The sequence below is a fragment of the Narcine bancroftii genome, chromosome 13 (assembly GCF_036971445.1).
Source record: "Narcine bancroftii isolate sNarBan1 chromosome 13, sNarBan1.hap1, whole genome shotgun sequence".
NCBI lineage: Eukaryota > Metazoa > Chordata > Chondrichthyes > Torpediniformes > Narcinidae > Narcine > Narcine bancroftii.
The window spans coordinates 50,793,036-50,816,943 of NC_091481.1; the positions used below are offsets into that span (position 1 = coordinate 50,793,036).

The 23,908-nt window shown below is 43.4% G+C and overlaps 1 protein-coding gene across 5 annotated transcripts; it reads left to right on the forward strand.

Annotated features, from left to right (window-relative positions):
• The first annotated feature begins 994 nt into the window (after window positions 1-994).
• On the forward strand, window positions 995-16,596 carry LOC138748564 (zinc finger and SCAN domain-containing protein 2-like). 5 transcript variants are annotated; one of them, XM_069908979.1, is made up of 4 exons: window positions 995-2,283; window positions 6,904-6,978; window positions 12,743-12,853; window positions 14,194-16,596. In XM_069908979.1, exon 4 carries the CDS (start codon window positions 14,689-14,691, stop codon window positions 15,682-15,684), a length of 996 nt encoding a protein of 331 aa, XP_069765080.1. In that variant the 5' UTR covers window positions 995-2,283; window positions 6,904-6,978; window positions 12,743-12,853; window positions 14,194-14,688; the 3' UTR covers window positions 15,685-16,596. The 5 variants fall into 5 exon arrangements, with proteins under 5 accessions (XP_069765080.1, XP_069765082.1, XP_069765081.1 ...); XM_069908981.1 differs by having other exon boundaries at window positions 12,743-12,849; XM_069908980.1 differs by having other exon boundaries at window positions 12,771-12,853.
• The last annotated feature ends 7,312 nt before the right edge of the window (window positions 16,597-23,908 follow it).

Here is a 23,908-nt window from a genome sequence, read left to right on the forward strand (position 1 = left end):
TCCGCTCTGGCCCCCCGCACCCGCTTCCGCTCTGGCCCCCCCGCACCCGCTTCCGCTCTGGCCCCCCCGCACCCGCTTCCGCTCTGGCCCCCCCGCACCCGCTTCCGCTCTGGCCCCCCCGCACCCGCTTCCGCTCTGGCCCCCCCGCACCCGCTTCCGCTCTGGCCCCCCCGCACCCGCTTCCGCTCTGGCCCCCCCCCGCTTCCGCTCTGGCCCCCCGCACCCGCTTCCGCTCTGCCCCCGCCTTCCGCTCTGGCCCCCCCGCACCCGCTTCCGCTCTGGCCCCCCCGCACCCGCTTCCGCTCTGGCCCCCCCGCACCCGCTTCCGCTCTGGCCCCCCCGCACCCGCTTCCGCTCTGGCCCCCCCGCACCCGCTTCCGCTCTGGCCCCCCCGCACCCGCTTCCGCTCTGGCCCCCCCGCACCCGCTTCCGCTCTGGCCCCCCCGCACCCGCTTCCGCTCTGGCCCCCCCGCACCCGCTTCCGCTCTGGCCCCCCCGCACCCGCTTCCGCTCTGGCCCCCCCGCACCCGCTTCCGCTCTGGCCCCCCCCCGCTCGCTGCCCCCGCCGCTTCCGCTCTGGCCCCCCGCACCCGCTTCCGCTCTGGCCCCCCCGCACCCGCTTCCGCTCTGGCCCCCCGCACCCGCTTCCGCTCTGGCCCCCCCGCACCCGCTTCCGCTCTGGCCCCCCCGCACCCGCTTCCGCTCTGGCCCCCCCGCACCGCTTCCGCTCTGGCCCCCGCACCGCTTCCGCTCTGGCCCCCCCGCACCCGCTTCCGCTCTGGCCCCCCCGCACCCGCTTCCGCTCTGGCCCCCCCGCACCCGCTTCCGCTCTGGCCCCCCCGCACCCGCTTCCGCTCTGGCCCCCCCGCACCCGCTTCCGCTCTGGCCCCCCCTCCCAATCCCCCAGCCTTCCCGCCTCCCCCCACCCCCTTCCCCTCCCGCCTCCCCCCACCCCCTTCCCCTCCCGCCTCCGCCTCCCCCTACCCCCCTTCCCTTCCTGCCAATGAGGACCTTCACCAAGTTGGTTGAGGGTGTCTGGAGGATGAGTTCATAGAATTTATCTGTGTCCGCTTTCTGGAGCAGTATGTTAAGGAGACAGCAAAGGACTATGCTATTTTTGATTTAGTATTGTGCAATGAGATCAGTAAAATTAATGATCCATTAGTTAGGGACCCTCTTGGAATAAGTGATCATAGAATGATTGAATTTCTCATACAGATGGAGGGTGCAAAACTTAGATCTAAAACTAGTGTTTGATGCTTGAACAAGGGAGACTACATCAGGATGAGGGAGGACTTGATCAGCGTGGACTGGGGGCACAGACAAATGTTGCTGGACGAAATAATGTTCTCTTTCCTCATAAAAAGCCATAAATTGGAATCTATTTTCCATGGTCATAATATTTCAATCACTGGTGGGATTTCTCTATCACCCACCAAATCAAAATAGCCCAGTGGCACAGGCAATTAACGGAGAGAGAACTGTGGCATGTCAGAATGGAAAAGAGGTTGTCGTGTGGAACTTTTAACTTCCGCATAGGTTGGGAAAAACAAATTGGTCGAGGGAGTCTGGAGGATGACTTCATAGAGTACATCGTGATAGTTTTCTTGAGCAGCATGTTAAGGAACCAACAAGCGAGAATGCTATTTTAGATCTAGTATTGTGTCATGAGATCCGAAAAATTAACGAACTAGTGGTTAGCGACCCTCTTGGAAAATGCAACCATAGAATGATTGAATTCCTCAGACAGATGGAGTTAGATCTGAAACTAGTGTATTATGCTTCAACAGGGGAGATAACAACAGGATGAGGGAGGAATTGGTCAGTGTAGACTGGGAGCACAGGCTCGTTCACAGAACAGTGAGGGAGAGTGGAAGACTTCCAAGTCTTTCACAGTGCTCAACAAATATATATTACAATTTAAAAATAAGGAGCAATAAGAGAGGGAAGGGTTAGCCCTGGAAAGGATAAAATTCAAAGCTCATGTTTACAAAGTAGTCAGGAGTAGTGGGAAGGTGAGGGATTGGGATAACTTTAAAAGGCAACTAAGGACAACTAAATGGAAAACAAGGAGAGGAAAGAAGGATTATGCAGGTAAATTAGCACAAAATATAAATATATATAAAACGTAAGAGGGATCGTAGGTCCCTTGGAAGATGAGAAAGGGAGTGATATTGAGTAATAGGGAAATAGCCGAGGCATTGAACAAATATTTTGAGTCACTCTTCACAGTGGAAGACCCGTCCAGCATGCCAAAGAGTGGTGATAGGGATGCGAAGGGAGGTGAGCAAACTAGTGAACTGAAAGTGTTGAAATCCCCTGGTTCTGATGGGATGTACCCCAGGGTACTAAAATAAATGGCAGTAGTTATAGTCGATGTGTTGGTAGTCATTTACCAACATTCTCTGTGGACAGGTCCCAGCAGATGTCACACTACTTTTTAAAAAGGGATGTAGGCAGAAGACATTAGGGTCTTGGGCATTCTCCAAAGCTTTTGTGAAGGCTGTGGGTCTATATGTCTACCATTAGCAGAGCTCCAGTATTTGAAATAAGATCTGTTTTAAAGTGTTTGTATGTGACCTACTCTAACAAATCTTTTCCAATTTGTCTCCCAATAACATATCTATATACTCTGTCACACATTTAAAACGAAGGGGTTCCATGTGGCAGATGCAGCATGGATTCAAAAAGGGCAGGTCTTGTTTGACAAACTTGCTGGAGTTCTTTGAGAATATAATGGGTGCAATAGATGGAGGGGAACAGGTTGATGATGTATATTTAGATTTCCAGAGGCATTTGATAAGGTGCTGCTCAAGAAACGGAACAATAAGATACAGATGAATGGAGCCAGGGGTGGTACATTGGCATTAATTGAGGATTGGTTATCTGACAGAAGGCCTCTGCTAAAATGGGTGTTTTTCTGATAAACAGTTAGTAGTAAGTGGGGTGCTGCAGGGGTCGTTGCTGGGCCTGCAGCTGTTCAGCATTTACATTGATGACTGGGAAGAGGGAAGCTGTCTTTTCCAAAGAGTAGTGAGTGTGTGGAATTCCTTAACCAAGGAAGCAGTTGAAGCTACTTCATTAAACATATTTATGGTTCAATTAGATAAACTTTAACATAAATAAGGAATATGGGGAAAAGGTAGGTAGGTGGAGCTGAGCCATGAACTTATTGAATGGTGGTGCAGGCTTGATGGGCCTGAAGGCCTACTTAATGGTGTTACATAAGTGCATATATTTCAATGCCAGGAGCATTGTAAGAAAGGTGGATGAGCTTGGAGCATGGATTGACACATGGAAATATGATATTGTACTCATCAGTGAAACTTGGATGCAGGAGGGGTGTGATTGGCAGCATTCAGTTGTTTTAGGCATGATAGAACAGGGAATTAAAGGTGGAGGAGTCACATTGCTGGTTAGAGAAAACATTACAGTGGTTCTGTGGCAGGATAGATTGGAGAGCTTGTCCAGTGAGGCTATTTGGTTGGAATTGAGGAATGGGAAAGCTTGTCCAGTGAAGCTATTTGGTTGGAATGGAGGAATGGGAAAGGTCTGTAAACACTAATGCAAGTGTATTATGAATAGAGGGTATTAGAGGAGTAAATTCGTAAGGAGATAGCATATATGTGTAATAATAAGGTGGTGATTATAGGCGATTTTAACTTTCTACACATTGGGATGCCCATGCTGTAAAAGGGGTGGATAGGTTGGAGTTTGTCAAATGTGTTTAGGAAAGTTTTTGAAATCAATACATCGAAGAACCTACTAGAGAAACAGCAGCATTGAATGTCCTATTAGGGAATGAGGTAGGTCAGGTGACAGAGGTGTATGTTGGGGAACAATTTGGGTCGAGTGATCATAATAATATTGGTTTTAGGTTAATAATGGAGAAGGATAGGGCTGGGCCGAAGGTTGAGATTCTTGATTGAAATAAGGCACATCTCTTCATGTGAAAGGATTTAGAAGGTGTGGATTGTGATCATTTATTTTCTGAGAAGGATATAATTGATAAATGGAGGATATTCAAAGGGGGAATTTTGAGGGCACAGAGTCAGTATGATCCTGTGAGGATTAAAGGAAATTTAGAACATATAAGGAGTCTTGGGTTTTCAAATGGTATTGGGAATTTGGTTCGGAGGAAGAGGGATTGTGTACAACACGTATAATCAGCAGGGAATAGATGAGGTGCTTGAGGAATATAAAGAGTATTAAAAAAAGGAAGAAATTAGAAAGGGTAAAAGGAGATATGAGGCTGCTTTGGCAGGCAAGAAAAATATAAATCCAAAGGGAAATTTTAAATTATTTTTTTCTTCGATATTCACGAAAGAATATTGAGCTGGATGAAGTGGAGAAATCTGGTAGTGAGGTCAAGGATAATATTCGGATTAATGAGGAGGTAGTATTGGCTATTTTAAAGAGAATAAAAGTGGATTAATCTATGGGTCCTGAGAAGTTATTTCCAAGGACCCTGAGGGAGGTTAATGTACAAATAGTGGGGGGAACTGACAGAAATATTTAAAATGTCACTGGCCATGGGTGAGGTGCCGGAGGATTGGAGGGTGGCTCATGTTGTTCTGCTGTTTTTTTTTTAAAAAAGGGCTTCAAAAGTAAACTTCGAAATTATAGGCTTGTGAGTCTGACACCAGAGGTAGGTAAATTAATGGAGAGTGTTATTCGAGATAATGTTGTTCAGGTTCGTGTGGGTTCCACACATTAAGAACCAGATCAAAGTTCAGGTACAAAGCACACGTTTATTTCAGGGATGGAATTGAGACAACAGGGTCGATATGTCAAGCAAACTTATACACATACACAATACGCAGGGGGTAAATACACACTTTCAGATGACGGGGAAACTGACAGAAACCTGGTGAAGTTATAAGAGCATAGACATTCAGCAATCAGATCAAGGTGATGTTACGTGCCCCCACCCCTTGACCGGTACGGACACTGCTCTGCTACCTAGCGTCAAGACTCATCCCAACCCAGTGCGGAAGGTGATACTTCCATGGGTCACATGGTTCTTTATAGTTCTGGGGGCAAAGCTGGGGGGGCCAATCGTAAGTGTCATTTTGAACCCTGTTGGTTGCTGTGGGCAGTGGCTTGAAGCCAAGTACAGGGGCTCGTCAGGAGTGAACTGAGGTGATTCACCTGGACCAATTGGTTGAAGGTCAGTTCTGAGTCTGGGCAGGCTGCCTGGACTGCAGCATTTAGTGATTTAAGAGGGTTAATTGTAGGGGTCACCTTGATGGCTTGGAGTGAATCTTTGACCTTGATTGGCAGGTAATGTGTCCTCCGAACAAGAGCACAGCAGTGCCACTCGGTAGTGGATGCTGTCTCTCCATTACAGATGGTATATACAATTTGGAAAGACAAGGATTACTTAGGAGTAGTTAACACGGTTTTGTACATAGTTGATCATGTTTAACAAATCTTAGTTTTTTGAGGAGGTTAGTAAGAAAATGGACGAGGGGAAATGCTATTGATGTTGTCTATATGGCTTTTTTAAGCATTTTGACAAGGTTCCGCATAGGAGGTTAGTTAGGAAGATTCAAGTATTAGGTATTAATGTTGAAGTAGTGAAATGGATTCAACAATGGTTGGATGGGAGATGCCAGAGAGTAATGGTGGAAAATTGATTGTCAAATTGAAGACTGGTGACAAATGTATTGGTACTGGGCCCATTGTTGTTTGTCATATATATTAATGATCTGGATGATAGGGTGGTGAATTGGATTAGTAAGTATACAGATGATATGATGATTGGTGGTGTTGTGGACAGTGAAGAAGCTTGTCAAAGTTTGCAGTAAGATGTAGGACAGTTAGAAGAAGAGTGGGCTGAAAGATGGCAGATGGATTTCAATACTGATAAATGTGAGTTGCTACATTTTGGTGGGACGAATCAGCAAAGATCATACACGTAAAATGGTAGGCACTTGAGAAGCGGAGTAGAACAAATTGATTTAGGAAATTTGGTTCATAATTCTCTGAAAGTGGAGTCCCATGTAGATGGGATGGTGGAGAAAGCATTTGACATGTTGGCCTTCATAAATCAGAGTATTGAGTATAGGTGTTAGGATGTCATGTTGAAGTTGTATAAGGCATTGTTGAGGCCAAATTTGGGATATTGTGTGCAGTTTTGGTCGCCAAAATATTGGAAAGATATAAACAGAATAGAGAGAGTGCAGAGGAGATTTACAAGAAATGTTGCCTGGGTTTCAGGGTTTGAGTTGCAGTGAAAGTTTTAGCAGGCTGAGACTTTATTCCCCAGAGCATAATAGATTGAGGGGTGATTTGATAGTGGTATTTAAAATTATGAGGGGGACAGAGACAATCAATGCAAACAGTCTTTTTTTCCCCATAGAGAGTGGGAGTGATTCAAACAAGAGAACATGGATTGAGATTGAAGGGGGAAAAGTTTAGGGGAAACATGAGGGGTAATTTCTTCACTCAGAGTATTGTGGGAGGATGAAATGAGCTGACAGCCAAAGTGATAGATATGGACTCAATTTTAATATTGAAGGAAAAGTTGGATAGATATATGGACAAGAGAGGAGTGGAGGGTTATGAAGGGTGCATGTCAATGGGTCAAGGTGAGAGAAGGTGTTTGGCATGGACTAGAAGGAATGAACTGGCCTGTTCACAACTGTTCACAACGCCGAACTGTGAGGCGCCAAGATGAACGGTTGTGGACCCTTTCAGCTCTGTGCTCCTCATAATGACCCCTGGGGATTTCTCCTGCTTTGTATTGTCAACCATGTCATGATGCATTGCGGGTGACAGCAATGCACATTTCCTTGGCGATGGCATTGGCAGAGCGATTCCAACTCCATGGGGGATAATGGGTAATGAAGATGGCCATTGGTCCCACTGTGACCATCGCTTTCCTTTTCTGTTGCTCAGCAGACGGTATCTGGGAAGACGGACAGGTGAATTGTGGCCATTCGGTTCTGCAGATGTTGCAGGATCCAAACCCTGGTAGGTGATGGCTTCAGTTGTAACTGACACAAAGCACAAATAAGAACTTTATAATAAAAGCAGAAAACACTGTAACTTTCAAGCAGCTTCTAAGGCAGTGCTGGTTCTTTCATTCCACTCACATACCACTTTAAGTAATTCCTTACATCGTATGCCATAGGGAGGCAGTCATCCCTTAAGGACAGGAGACAGGTAACAAAGCGTCCCTGTGGCTGTTCCCCTGAACATGTATACAGTTTTATATTCTGTTGGGGGGGGGGCCAACCTACCAGGGACAAGTTGAGGTGGTCATGACCCTGGCACAGAGGCTGGTCCCCGGCTCAGAAGACGAGAACAATGGTGATTGGCGACATCAGTTAGACAAGTGGATAGGAGGTTTTGTGAACAGGATCGAGGCTCCTGGATGGCATTTTGCCAGGGTCAGGGCCTTATCTGATTGTTCATAGCATTCTGGAGGGGAAAGGTGAGCATCTTGATGTCATGGTCCACGTGGGGACCAATGACATAGATGGGTGTAGGGATAGGGACCTGAAGAGTTGGGAAAGAAGTTTAAAAAAGCAAAACCTCAGGTGGTAATCTCAGGATTGCTGCCTGTGTGACACACCAGAGGGGATAGGTGGCAGATGATTATGTGGTTTAAGAGTTGGTGGCAGGCCATGGGTTCAGATTTGTGGATCATTGAGATCTCTTCTGGAGAAGATCTGACCTGGACAAAAAGGATGGGCTGCACCTGAACTGGAAGGGACCAATATACTGGCGGGTTGGTTTGCTAGAGCTGTTGGGGAGAGTTTTCAACTAGTTTGGGAGGGCAGTGGCAATCAGAGTGTGAGGGCAGAGATTAGAGTAGAAGGACAAAACCAAGATGCTATGAGTTCTGAGTTAGTGAGGAAGGACAGGTGTTACGAACTAACAACCATTTTAAATTTTGTTTGGGACCAAAGGGACTTTGTTGGCACTAACACATGGATATGAATGGAAAATTCACCAGACAGTGGTAAATTCAAAATAATATTATCAAAACAGCTTAAAATTGTAATTAAAAATATATATAAAAAAAGATTTCTTACTTATCTCTAAACTTAACCCTACTAAGCGCAAATGTAAAATGTAGGTCTGTAATAAAGTCCCACTCTGAAAAGTCAGTCTTTAAAATTTCTGCATTATTTGAAACTTCAATTCTCAGTTCTTTTGAACATCACATCTTCAGGCCACTTTACCCACGATTCTGTTTTCCAGACGAAGAATCTGTCCTCAAAGAGACAGCGAATGTGACTATCTTTTTCCACAATGTAGTCACAAACCAGACAAGGTTTAAACGAAGTGGCCATACAAAAATAGACAAAAGAGACAGCGAAGTGGTCTTCTTTATTTCAAAAGCCACTGATTCAGTGATCCCTTTTTCCAGGAGTAACACACACCAACAATTCCGTTTACTGTAATTCAACCCTGTCTTTCACAAAGTTTCAACCTTGTGTCACACGGTTTACACTTTTGTCAACTCCAAAATGATCTGATCTTTGTCTCTCATTTCGATAATATATTTCGAGCACATTTCTCATGGTCACATCAAAAGTGACATAATTTCTGTCTTTGAAGGTCTTTTGACACGAATGTGCTAAAAGCATTTAAGTCCACTTATGTCTCCAAGAAGACTGCCTTCCTCAGAACTAAAATGGCCATGTGTTCATACAGGTGCTTCTGAACTAACACCTATTGTTTTCAATATCTCAAGGACCATCATAAATCCTTTTCATCTTCTTGACTCTATCTTCATTCAGCATCCATTTTCATCCCAAACTGGCTTTCATCTTCTATCTCAAAGTACCATGTTTATTTAAAAATGTATTGTCTTTGTGCCCCTGTAACCAACCAAAGTAACTTACTAATAATAGATCTACTAAGTCATTTATATATGAAGAATATAGTTGAAAATTATATTTAAGATTAACACAAATCCATTACACAGGCAGGGGAAAAATATAAAGGTAGCTAGTTTGAAATGTTACTATTTCAATGCTAGGAGTATCAGGAATAAAGATGATGAACAGAGCATGGATCAGAACATGGAACTATGATGTTATGGCAGTTACTGAAACGTGGCTGAAGGAAGAGCAAGATTGGCTGATGCATGTACCTGAGTGTAGATGTTTAAAAAAAAATAGAACGGGAGGTAGAAAAGGGGGTTGTGGGGAGTAGCATTACTGGTCAGGGATAGTTTCACGGCTATAGAAAGGGAGGACGCATCAGAGGGAATGTCCGTTGAGTTGATATGGGTGGAAGTAGGAAGGGAGATAAGTAAGAAATCTTTTTTTATATATATTTTTAGTTACAATTTTAAGCTGTTTTGATAATATTATTTTGAATTTACCACTGTGCTGGGAGTAGTCTATGGGCCCCCAAATACCCCTTGGGACACAGAGGAGCAAATAAGCAGACAGAATTTGGAATGATGGGAAATACAGGGTTATAGTAATGGGTGATTTCAACTTTCCTAATATTGACTGACACCTACTGACTGCAAGAGGAATAGATGGGGCTGAATTTGTTAGGTGTAAAAGAAGGATCCCTTACATGGTATGTGGACCAACTGACTTGAGGAGACGCCATACTGGTTCTGGGGAATGAACTTGGTCAGGTGGCGAACCTCTCGGTGGGGGAGCATATTGGTGAGAGTGCCCACAACTCCCTAAGTTTCAATATAGCTCGGGAAAAGGATATAAACAATCAAATTGGGAAAGTACTTAACTGCAGAAAGGCTCATTATGAAGGGATGAGGCAGGAACTAGCGAGTATAAATTTAAGGGTGAAAGCAGAGAAGTAATGTGGATGTAGTTTAGGGACCACTCGAGTAGGTTTGTCCCACTGGAACAAAGAAAAGATGGGACGAAAATGGAACCGTGGCTGACAAAACGGGTTAGACAGCAAGTCGAAAGGTAAAAGGAATCATGCATCAGATTTAGGAAACCGGAAGGCCTCATGAGAAGATTATGGTCGTCAGGAAGGAGCTGAAGGAAGGACTCAGAAGAGCTTGAAGTGGGCATGAGAAGGCCTTGGCATGTGAAATTAAGGAGAACCCCAAGATGTTTTGTGCACATGTGAAGAACAGAAGGATGATGGGAATGAATGTGGGGCCGCTAAAGGATAAGGGAGGCAACGTACCTGGAGGCAGAGGAGTTTGGGGAGGTTGTAAAGGAATATTTTGATATTTTGATCAGTATTCACGAGAAAAGGACCTTGATCATGGTGATGTCAAAATTGAACAGGTCTGCGTGCTGGACAGTGTGGAGATTAAGGAAACGAAAGTGTTGGATCTTCTTAAAATCAAAATTGCTAAGTCCCTCGGGCTGGGTGTGATATATCCCAAGCTGCTGTGGGAAGTGAGATAAGAGAAAGCTGGGGCAGTAGCTTTGATGTTTGAATCCTCTTTGGCTGCAGGAGAGGTGTTGGAGGAATGGAGGATGGCAAACATAATTCCCTCGTTTATAAAAGTTAATAGGGAGAATCCTGGGAATTATAGACTGGTGAGTATTATGTCAGTGGTGTGTAATCAAATGAAGAGGATTCTTAAGGATAGGATCTATGAGCATTTGGAGAAGTGCAGTCAACTCAAGGATAGACAGTATGACTTTTAAGGGAAAGTCATACCTCAAGCCTAATTGAGTTTTTTGAGGAGGTAACAAAATAAATTGATGAGAATAAGGCAGTAGATGTGGACTACGTGGATTTTGGCAAGGCATTTGATGAGATTCCCCCATGACAGTCTCATCCAGAAGGTCAAGAGTCATGGGATCACTGGAAAATTAGCTGCATGGATGAAAAATTTTCCTCCAGGATGAAAGCAGGTAATAATGGAAGGAAAGGAATCTACCTGGAGGTCAGTGACTAGTGGAGAGCTGCAGGGATCTGTTCTTTTACAAATGTCCTGGATGGATGGGTCAGTAAATTTGCAGATGACATGAAGGTTGGAATTGTACATGGAGCTGAAGGTTGTTGAAGGTTACAAGATGATACAGGCAGGATGCACAGTTGGGCAGAAAAGTGGCAGACGGATTTCAATCTGATAAGTGTGAGGTGATGCATTTTGGAAGGACTCACCAGAGGCTGAGGACAGGATTAGTGGTTGGTTACTTAAGAGTGTAGATGTACAGAGGGACCTTGGGCTGCAAATCCATACATCCCTCAAGGTTGATAGGATAGTTAAGAAGGCCAATGGGATGCTAGGATGAATTAATGGGTGACTGAATTCAGGTGTAGAGAGGCCATGTTACAATTTTACAAATCTTTAGTATGACTGCACTTAAAAGTATTGTGTTCAGTTCTGGTCACCTCATTATAGGAAGAATGTGGAAGCAATGGTGAGGGTGCAGAGATTTACCAGGATGTTGCCTGGATTGGGAAACAAGTCTTATGAGGCAAGGTTAGCACAGGAGACGATAGAGGTTTACAAAATTATGAGAGGCATAGATAGGGGCAGCCAGCACCTGTTTCCCAGGGCAGGATCAGGAAACACTAGAGGATATATGTACAAAGTGAAGGAAGGGAAGTATAGGGGAGATGACAGGGGTAAGTTTGTTTTTACCCAGAGAGTTGTGGGTCCCTGGAATGCCTTGCCAGAAATGGTGGTGAAGGCTGAAACATTGGGGGTGTTCAGAAGACTCTTAAACGGACACATGGATAAAAGGAAAATAGGTTGTGGAGGATTTAGAACTCAATTTAGGAATGGATTTATGGGTCGGAAAAACATCAAGAGCTGAAGGGCTTGTACTGTGCTGTATTCTGTGTTCCATAGGTGCTTTGTGCTTAGTGAGAGATTACTTCAAGTGGTTTGTGAGTGGGGAAATAAGATGTTGAGAACCACTGGTCTAAGGGCTCAGACTGCATATGTTGACAATTCTCTTCATCCCACTAAAGTCTCTCGAGCTGTAGGCTTCCTCCAGCAGATGGGATTTTGCTTCAGATTCTAGAATTTGCAGTCTCTTGAACCCAAACCCTAATGTCTCCTGCATTTCTTGTCTGCTCCTTTTTGATTAATGGCAGAACTAAAATGTAAATTCTTTCCTGCTTTTGTTCTTTAAAATATCCAGATATGCTTAAAGATTCCTGTGAAAGATATCACCCATCCCCCACCCTGGCAACACAGTTACCTTAGGTGTTTATTATAGTGCCGACAACACTGGTACAAATCTGGCGCTGTCTGTAAGGAGTTTCATATGTCTTCCTTGTGCATTTCCTCTGGGTGCTACGACTTCCTCCTGCCTTTCAAAAATATATTGGGTTTGAAGGTTAAATTCTTTTTAGACATACAGCATGGGAACAGGCCCTTTTGGCCCACAAGCCCATCCCGTCCAAATGACCTACAACTCCTGGTACTTTTCAAATGGTGGGAAGAAATCAGAGCCTCCAGGAAAATCCCACGCAGACACGGGAAAAACGTACAAACTCTTTAAAGACAGCATGGGATTTGAACCCCGGTCCCCATTGCTTGTGCTGTAACAAGCTAACCAAGCTATCCCAGTCTCTTCATCCACTGCAAAAGATCTACATCTCTCCTGTAACGAGCCAACCAGAACTGAATGCAATAGTCTCTTCACCATGTAGTCCCTCCAGATTCTTCGGTATTGGCCAAACTCCGTGACCACTTGCTGTTCACGTCAGTGGAAAGGGGAGAAAAGTGTTGATCGAGAAAACATGTGCAACTACCAACATACAAGTCTCTCTTTGAAGGGAGAGTCACTCTTACTGTTCCTCTTCTGCTCTCAAGCAGCATTGACAGGCTGTTCAACTCCATTCAGCTCCACTGTGAAGTCTCTTCGAGGAATGCCAACCCTGAAGACGTTTTCCTTTGCAGACGATACAAAGATGGGAGGATGAGTAGGTAGTTAAAAACACACCAAAATCCAGTCTTTTCAGTGTTCATAAGGGACAAAGATACATTACCAACAATTTCTTCTTCAAGGAATAATTAGAATAAGCCAGAAGCAGAAAGTCTCAGAATTTAATCAAAAAGGGGTGGATCCATCCCAAAAAAAGGTGTTAATTGGATATGATAAGGGATGAGATGAGAATTTATCATGTTTGTGCAAAAGGAGATAAGGAAGGTAGAGTCAGAGATAAGGAAAGTCAATGGTAGAGTCAATGGTAGAGTCAGAGATCGATATGAATGCCCTCCACTGGAGGGTGACCAGTGGGAAGATGAGTTGTTGTTCCTCCTAAGTTGTAGGTGGTCTCAGTTTGGCAGTGTATGAGACCAGAGACAGACATGTCAGCAAAGGAATGGGATGGAGAACTGAAATGGGTGGCCACTGGGAAATCCAGGCTATTGCGAGAGTTGAGACGCTCAACAAAGCGGTCTCCCAGTCTGCGTCATGTCTCTCTGATGTCGAGGAGACCACAACAGGAGCACCGAATGCAGTAAATGACCACTGCCAATTTACAAGTGAAATGCATTTTCCACTTGAAAGGACTATTTGGAGCCTCGAATGATGCTCAAGGAGGGGGTGTGGACATAAGTGGAAGATGGAGCCAGGAATTGGAGGATGGAGTGCAGTATTGAGATATGCCTGATCATGCACTGGGGTGGAAGGAATAAAGGCGTGGTCACTTCGAAATCAGGGACACAGAAGGTCTTGAAAGTTCTGAGGCAAGTCTTCCTCAGGTGAAGTTGCATGAAAAGGAAGGCAAATGGAATGTTTGCATTCATTTCCAGAGGGTTAGAATGTGAAAGTAGTGATGTAATGAGGCTTTCTGAAGGATTCGTGAGAACTGCTTTGGGCTCCAATTGAAAAGAAGAGTGTGTTGGTATTGGAGAGGGGGGCCAGAGGAAGTTTACATGGATGTACCCTGGAGTGACAGATTTTCATATCAGGAGAATTTGAAGGCTCTGGGATTGTACTCGAATGAGGGCAGGGACCTCAATGAAACCCATGAAATACTGGAAGACCTGGATAGAGTGGCTATGGAGAGGATATTTCCTCTGGTGGGGGGAATTTGCGACCAGAGGGTACAGCCTCAGAATATAAAAGGCCCCTTTTTAATAGAGGAAGAATTTCTTTACACAGATGTTGGTCAATTTATGGAGGCCAATTCATTGGGGATATTTAAGGTGGCAATAGGAAGGGAATCAAGGGTTGGAGGGAGAAGGCAGGAGAATGGGGTTGAGAAGGATAATAAATCTGCTGAATGGCCTAACCCACTTTTGATCTTATTGTATTACAGTCACCAACAGACATCACTTCGTGAATGAACTTCGCAGCATTGGGAGAGGTTTCCTCAGCTGGATTTTAAATCAGCCCCTGTGTGTCAGCTACTTGTGCCCAGCTATCAGTCTCCCCATCTGCAATTTTAAGGTCGGGGTTTACTCACTGCCCACAAAGTGCCTAGCAATGGATGCTTCTCTAACCACAATGCACCGTTCTCGGCAAAGGGCTCCACAGCTGCCTTTCTGAGGTCCATGCATGCACCTTCCTGTTGAGTTGACAATGCATCCTGGTTAAAGTGCTTTTCAGGGATCGAAGGCAGTTCAGCACTGGGTCCTGGAACAGAGGGTTTCTGTGGTTCCAGGGCTTGGAACGACTGTCCAGAGGACGCTTTTTCACCCTTGGTGTTGATTTAACCCATTGTCCTAACTCTCTGGGAACCTCCATTGGGCAGCGCACGCACCCTGGGGTTGACTGCATTAATTTAGCTTCTGGCCACACCCTCTCGACGAATATGTCCTCAGCGATGAATATGTTTCAGTGCTCCGACTGCGCGAAGAACTTTAAAGGGTCAAGTCAGTTAACAAAACATCGTCGAGTCCACACTGGGGAGAGACCCTTCACCTGCCCCGAGTGCGGCAAGGGCTTCACCCAGACCTCCAACCTGCGGAGGCACCAGCGGGGCCACACCGGGGAAAAGCCATTTGCCTGTCCCGAATGCGAGAAAGCCTTCACCAGGGGGTCTACCCTCAAGATCCACCGGCGAATACACAGGGGGGAGAGACCCTTCTCCTGCCCTGAGTGCGGAGAGAGATTCAGTGAGTCTCGCAAGTTGAGGAGGCACCAACGGGTCCACACCGGCACAATGCCCTTCACTTGCCCCGAGTGTGGCAAGAGCTTCAGTGAGAAATCAAGCTTGACTACACACCAGAAGATTCACAGCAGCGACAGGCCATTCATCTGTCCCGAATGCCGAAAGGGCTTCACTAATTCCTCCCACCTGCTGACCCACCGGCGAGAACACACCGGGGAGAGGCCATTTGTCTGCCCTGTGTGCAAGAAATCCTACACCCAGTCCTCTGACCTTCTGAGACACCAGCGGTTCCACACAGGGGAGCGGCCGTTCATCTGCCCCATTTGCGGGAAGAGCTTCACCCAGTCATCTGATCTTCTGAGACACCAGCGATTCCACACGGGGGAGAGGCCGTTCACCTGTCCCATATGTGGGAAGGGGTTCACCCAGTCTTCTGACCTGCTGAGACACAAGCAGTTCCACACTGGGGAGAGGCCATTCGTCTGTTCTGAGTGCGGAAAGGCGTTTGCCCGGTCCTCTACCCTACTAGCCCACTTGCGGGTTCACTTCGGGGACAGGCCATTCGTCTGCCGTGAGTGCGGAAATGGCTTCACCCATTCCTCCAACCTGGTGATCCACCAGCGAATCCACATGGGGAAGGGCTGTTCACTTTCTCTGAGTGTGGGAAGGAGTTCACCCAGTCATCCCACCTTCTGATCTACCAATGGGTCCCATTCCGGGGAGAGTCCATTCACAAGTTCCGTATGTGAAGGGGTTCGCCCAATCCACCAACCTGCTGACACACCAGCAGGTCTACTCCTGGAAGAGGCCATTCACCTGCTTCGAGTGCAGGAAGGAGTTCACACAGTTGAACAGCCTAGTGAAATACCGGTGTGTTCACGTAAAGTTTTATTTAAATCTCACTCACTCAAACACCAGGAGAGACTGGAGTTTTGTGGTCATTGGGCAACAAATCAAAATGGGTCTTGGTATTGTTGTCAGTTTGCAATTTGGAAGTTCATTGTCAGATGTACAAAGGTGCAGTGAAAAAGTTTGTTTCGGTGCAGTCCAGCTTAGTGACCCGTACATCGTCCAGCAAATAAGTTGCAATGCAGGAGTGCAGTTACAGGGACAGATCAGTTTATACAAAGAAAAGCAACATTATTTTACAAGTGCGAGGATCATTCAAGAGTCTGATAACATGGGTGAAAAACCTATCTGCTAATCTGCTGATTTGTATCTCACACTGGTGAATCTTCTCCATGGGGAGGATGGTGAAGGTATTGTGTCTGGGTAGGAGTGAGTCTTAATATGTTGGTGGCTTTTCCATCACTGGAAGTGGTGCTGGAATGGATGCTATCTGTCAATGTTGGTGACTGATTAAATTAAAAAAAAATAACAATACAGCATGGTTGAAGTTTATCCGGCCCATGAAACCTCTGCTGCCGAATTAAACTACCAATTGCGGGGTGTGTGGTGGGGGGTGTACTTAGAGACTCCTCACTGGCAGGACATGATTTGAACTGAGGTTGTTGGTGCTATAATAGTGTTTTGCCAACTATGCCACTCAATGACAGGAATTGAATTTCATGTCTTGGATCTATACCAAATAAAACAGCTGTTTGAAAACAGTGTCTCATCCCTTTGGATTTCTGTCATACACTCAAAGTAGAGTCAGCTGGGGTTACTCTGGAAGCATCCTGGTATCTCCACTATTGTCTGTTTCTGCTCCATACCAGCCCCAACCTCCTCTCCCTGCTGGAATACTCTTCAGTTTCTTTATCCTCTCTGTGTTCACTGAGCTTCCCCTTATAAACAGCTTTGCTGTTCACCTAAGAATGTAAGAAATCGGAGCAGGAGTTGCCCATTCAGCCCATCTAGCCTGTTCTGCCATTCCATAAGATTTGATCTGATCATTGACCCAACTGCACCTCCCTGTCTTTTCCCCACATCCCTCAATTCCTTTTTTTATGTAAAAATCTATCTTAGCTGAACCTTAAATATGTTTAATGAAGTAGCCTCAACTGCTTCCCTGAGCGGAGATTTCCACAGATTCTCGACTCTCTGGGAAAAAAGTTTTTCATCATCTCTGTCTTAAATCTACTTCCATGAAACTTGAGGAAATGTGCTTTAGTTCCAGTATCGCCTAGCAGTGAAAACAATTTTCCTGCCTTTATGTTATCTATCCTTTTTATAATTTTATATATTTCCATAAGATCTCTCATTCTTCCAAATTCGAGTGAGTGTTATCCCAGATGATTTAGTCTCTCCTCCTAGGTCAACCACCTCATCTCTGGGATAAATCTGGTGAACCTCCTTGGGACTGCCTCTAGTATCCTTCCTCAAGTATGGAGATCAGAATTGTACACAGCATTACCTTCACCAGTGCTTTGTATAGTTGGAGTATGACCTCCATGCTCTTGAATTCAATTTCTCTAAACGATGAAGGTCAACATTCCATCTCCCCCTTAATAATGTGTTGTACCTGGAACCCAACCTTTTATGATTCATGCACAAGTCCTGCACAACAGCATGCTGAAGTTTTTCACCATTTAAAATAATAAGCTGGTCTTTTTCCTACCAGAGTGGATGACCTTGCATTTATTAACATTGTATGCCATCTGCCAGACCTTTGCCCACTCACCTTACTTAACTTTGCCTTCTGCAGCCTCTCCACATCCTCTGTTCAGTTTGCCTTTCCACTCAATTTAGTATCATCCACAAACTCTGTCCCCTCTTCCAAACCATCCTTGTAAATGGTGAACAGCTGTGAGGCCAGCACTGACCTCTGCATCACCCCACTTACCACTGCCTGCCAAACAGAAAAAATACACCCATTTATCCTGACTGATTTCTGTCAGATAACCAATCCTCAATTCATGCCAATATACTTCCCTGACTCCCTTTAACTATATCTTCTTGATGTCTTTTGTGCAGCACCTTATCAAATGCCTCTGGAAATCCAAATATACAACATCAACCTGTTCCCCTCTATCTACCTCACCCATTATAACCTCAAAAAACTCAAGCAAATTTGTTAAACAAGGCCTGCCCTTTCTGAATCTATGCTACATCTGCCTGATGGAACGCATTTGTCCTAAATGTCTGCCATTTCATCCTTAATGACAACTTCAAGTATTTTTCTGGCTACAGACGTTAAGCCAAATGATAGTTACCTGTCATCTGTCTAGATCCCTTTTTTAAAAAAAAAGTGGTGTGACATTTGCTGTCTTCCAATCTGTTGGGACCTGCCCAGAATCCAGAGAATTTTACTCAATGACTACGAACGCATCGACAATAATTCTGCCTTCAATCCTATTAGTTTGCTCATTACTGTCTCTTGTTGCATTTATTTTATCAAGACCCTTGCCTCCACTCTTTGGCATGCTGGACGTGTCTTCCACTGTGAAGAGTGCCTCATAATATTTGTTAAATTCCTTGGCCATTTCCTTATTAATATCAATCTCCCTTTCTCATCTTCCAAGGGGTGCGTCTTGTCACTCTCTTGCATTTTATATTTATAACATTTTTTTGCTATTTTTTAATATTTTGTGCTAATTTACCTTCATAATCCTTCCTTTCCCTTTTTCCCATTTTGTTCTCCTTTGTTGCCTTTAAGTTTTCTCAATCCTTCAGTTTCCCACTACTCTTGGCGTCATCTACACATGAGCTTTGAATTTTATCCTTTCCTTTATCCAAGGCTGACTCTTCCCTCTCTTACTGCTCCTTATTTTAAAATATATTTTTGTTGAACACTGGAAAAATCTATTTGAAAGTCTTTCACTGTCCCTCACTGTCCTGCCAACGAGCCTATGCTCCCAGTCCACGCTGACCAATTCTTCCATCATCCTGTTGTCTTCCCTGTTCAAGCATAATATATTAGTTTCAGATCTAACTATTGCACTCTCCGTCTTTATGAGAAATTCAATCATTCTATGATTGCTTTTTCCAACAGGGTCCCTAAGTACTAGATTGTTAATTTTACCTGTCTCATTGCATAGTTCTTGATCTAAAATAGCATTCTCCCTTGTTGGTTCCCTAACATGCTGCTGAAGAAAGGTATCACGGATGAATTCTATGAAGTCATCCTCCAGACTCCCTCAACCAACTTGGTGAAGGGCCTTGGCGGCAAAAGAGTTCTCATGCCAAAGATTTTATTCACAAAAAACACATAAATAACCAATATCACCTACGTGTAACACATATAAACAGAAGATCGTTTATTAACAATGTTGAAAAGGTATAAGGATAAATCAAGGTACAATGTCCTATGAACAAATATATGGCACAATGAAATGTTATTTTCAAACCCGATTTAGATCGTTAAATTTGCTCCTCTAATATGAAACCTGTGCTTGTCTTTTGCTACACTAATACTTAATTCAAGGTCAAACTTTACATAAATAAACAGATCTTATTCGCAACGAAACTTAAACAGATAAAGCTGAAGCATATAAAGGTAAACAGAGTGGGTCACTCAATGATACACAAACCTGCCACATACACGTCCTGCTACTCACTGGCAACGGTGGTTTCATACTGGTGCCATTTAGACATCACTAAATACATTTCCCATGATGATTATACTTTTAAATAATAAGAGGTTCAAGCCTTTATTATAATAATGAAGGATTTTCCAACAATATGCAGTCCGTGTACAGTAAAATTACGAATATGAAATTAAACTAAAATTACTCAAAAATGCACTAGTCTATTTATCATTGTTTCTGGCGGAACCCCTAGTGACCTCTCTAGGAACCCTAGGGTTCCAGGGAACGTGGTTTGAGAAACACTGGTCTAACCCCAAACGTCTATGCCAGTCCCAAGGTGCAAATCAAAATAAAGTTGTCCTTTAAACCTCCCTCCATTTCTTCATATGCCTTTAGCTATCTGGAAACCTCTTAAATGTTGTTATTATATCTGTTTCCATCGTGTCTCCTGCATATTCATTTACTGTGAGCCTGGCAATTCATCTCAACGTCTTCATAATTTGTTTTTATCTAGAAAATGAATTTTATTGAATTTCTTATTCAATTTATTCATGATCATTTCTTATGTTTACTTTAAATTATCTTCAAATTGACTTGTTTTCCGTACACCATTCTTACTTAATTTATTGACCATGGACAAATACCTCCTTCGTAAATCTCCTGAGATAGAAGACGCTACCAGCCTGACTGAACTTTTATGCAGTAAATTTGCAGACTGTTAAGTAATTAGCTAGGATCGTTCGCACCTATTCAATAAGCGGCCCATTTGAAGAAGGATTCCTAAAGGGGTTAATGATCTGAAAGAAAGAAATAATCTTAGGTAAATGGTAAAAATGGCCCTGCTAACGTGAAGTAATAGATGAACAATGTGCACTGATAAATGACTTGCTAATATTTCTCCAAGTAGTTTAAGAACTGCTAATTACAAGTCTGCTTTTGTTAATAACATGTTTCATCTTTCTGGATAGTGTCAGTCGAAAATTTAACTGGGCTCATTGAAACAGTACTTAAAATGGTGTTAGTGTGTACTCTTCTTCTTTGGCTTGGCTTCGCGGACGAAGATTTATGGAGGGGGTAAAAAGTCCACGTCAGCTGCAGGCTCGTTTGTGGCTGACAAGTCCGATGCGGGACAGGCAGACACGATTGCAGCGGTTGCAGGGGAAAATTGGTGGGTTGGGGTTGGGTGTTGGGTTTTTCCTCCTTTGCCTTTTGTCAGTGAGGTAGGCTCTGCGGTCTTCTTCAAAGGAGGTTGCTGCCCGCCAAACTGTGAGGCGCCAAGATGCACGGTTTGAGGCGATATCAGCCCACTGGCGGTGGTCAATGTGGCAGGCACCAAGAGATTTGGCTTATATTGTAATAGTATTGTGTACTATTACAAGATCAAACCACCAACCACAAAGAAGGCATTACTTTATTAACAAAATATTCACCTTCAAACTTTAATTACCCCCTCCCCACCCTCCTTTTATAACAATCCCACTGGTTACCATGCATATTTCTATAACGGTGTAAAACTAATAAACTCCCCAGCCTAAATATAAAATATGTAATTAAAGTCTAAATTACATTTCCAACCAGCCCACAGAAAAACTTAGACACAAAACAACACATATCTCACAAATCGTTGATCTCAACTAAAGAAAAGATCATAAACAAAATTTGGTTTGTTTGGTAAACTGAAGCCAAAAGATCATTGAGAGAGAAAGCACAAAATTTGAAGTTGTCTTGTGTTGCTTGGAGAGAAAAGAACATTAGCTTGGTCCGGATCCTTCTGGCTGCCTTCGGAATGTTCATCCTTTTTGAAATCCTGTCCTCCGGACCATGACTAATGCTCTGGGTCCTCTTCCACTCCACAGCACCCCCAGTGGTGGTTTATCGTCCAAGCCCAGGAATTTTTAGATCATTTTCTGCACATGTTTAGTCCGTCTCCCACTCTCTCAGCAGTCTACCTTCACCATGGCCTTCTAAGGCAAACTGTCACTTTTCAACACAAAGAAAAACACACAACACATAGGCCAATACACAATACAGAACTCTGTAACATCTATCATGCTAAAAAAAATTGGCCCATAAGAACAAATTTTTAACAATTAATGGAAGTATTACATAAATAAAATAAACACTCCTTTTTTTACATTATGTGATTAGATTCATATCTACCCAGATTAACATCTTGACAAACAATCTGTTATTACATTATCCCTCCACTTTATGTGTGTAATAATTAAATCATATTCTTGTAACATTAATCTCTACTTCAATAACCATGTGTTCTTATTTTTCATTTTAGACAGAAAAACTAATGGATTATGATCAGTATATATTATTAATTTTTTTGAGCAGTACAAATATCCACAACAAAATGTTGCAATGCTAAAACAAGTTCTAATAACTCCGCAATGGTTGAATAATTTTGTTGATGGTCGTTAAATGTTTTTGAGATAGGATGTTCTCCTCCATCACCATCCTTCTGTAACAGTACAGCACAACCGCATAGTCACTGCCATCCACGGCTAAAAAGAATGGCTTTTCAAAGCTAATCATACTTAGAAATCTCCGAAGAGCTTTCTTATTACCGGGGATAGGGAACACAGTGATAGCCAATGCTTATGTTCCAACCGGTGCCACCTGTTCCTATCCTACCACATAACCAAGATAAATTACAGTGACATATCCAAACTCACTCATACAAATTCACTGTGAGGTGTGCTTCCACCAGTCTCTGAAATAACTGCTCTAATTCAAGCATGTGTTCTTCCCTTTATTCTGTACTAATTACTAAATTATCGATTATAGGCTCCTGTGTGCTCTAAACCCTAAATCACTGCATTAATCATTCTCTGAAATGTGGCAGGTGCATTTTTCATCCTGAAAGGCATAACATTATACTCATACAATCCCGAAGGTGTAACAAATGCAGAAATCTCCCTGCCTTTCTCTATCAAAGGAACACACCAGTCTCCTTTTAAGAGATCAATCTTTGTAAGAAACATAGCCTTCCCCACCTTAACTATACAATCATCTATTCTAGGAATGTGGAATGCATCAGTCTTTGTCACCATATTTACCTGTCGATGATCTGTACAAAACCTAGGCACCAGAACACAGGGTGAACTCCAATTTAAACTTGATTTTTGGATGATGTCATTTTTGAGCATATAATCCTCCTCTTGATCCAACAATTTGCTCTTTTCCTGATTAACTCGGTAAGGATGCTGCTTAATAGGCTTAGCATCACTGACCTCCACATCATGACAAGCCACAGTAGTTCTTCTTGGAACATCTGGGAATATATCCGGAAATTTCATGTAATGACTTTATTTCTTCCCTTCTGATTTAGTCAAATGCATTAACTTGGTGTCTAAGTTTTCCAAAACTATAGAATTTTCCAGCCTGGGGCTTATCACTTTCTGTGCTCCATGACCTTCCACGAAACTTATCTCCTCCTTACTTTCCTCTATAACTAGCACCTTGGTTGGAATCCTAATCTCTTGCTCAGTTATTTTCTCATAGTAAGGTTTAAGCATGTTCACGTGACAGACCTATGTCTCTCTTCAACGATCAGGCATCTCAATAACATAGGTGACCTGGTTAATTTTTGATTTCACCATATATGGTCCTGAAAACTGAGCTCTCAAAGGGTTTGACTGCATTGGAAACAAAACCAATACTTTGTCACCAGGTTTAATGTCCCTAATTTTTGCTTTCTTTTCATACTGAATTTTAATTTTTCCTGAGCAGTTTTTAAATTTTCCTTGTCATCTTGCAAGCCTGATGTAATCCGTTTTTAAATTTGAAAACATAATCAAACAGATTTGATTGTATATCATTATGCATCTGCTATTCCTTCAACAATAGTAATGGACCCCTGACTTCATGAGCAAACACCATCTCAAATGGACTAAAGACAAGAGATTCCTGAGTTGCCTCTCTAATAGCAAACAATAACAAATAGATTCCTTCATCCCAATCCCAATTATTTTCCACACAATAAGCCGTCATCATATCTTTCACAGTTAAATGGAACATTTCCAAGGCCTCTTGACTTTCAGGATGATAGGCAGATGACACAACTTGAATGGCTCTGAATTCAAACACCACCTGTTGAAATCTTCCAAACATAAAATTACTCCCTTGGTCTGATTGAATTTCCCTTGGTACGCCAAACAGTATGAAAAATTTTATCATAGCCTTTACAATCGCTTTAATGTTTCTGAGGTAAATAGCCTCTGGAAACCTTGAAGCCGTGCACATGAGTGTTAACCAATATTCATTTCCTACTTTGAGTTTTGGCAATGGGCCAACACAATCAGCTATCACTTTTGAGAAGGGCTCCCTGAAAACAGGGATGGGTTGAAAAGGTGCCACTGGTGGTCCTTGACTATGCTTGCCGACCAGATGACAAGCATGACATGTTCTCCAAAAGTTCACAACATCCTTTCTTAATTTCA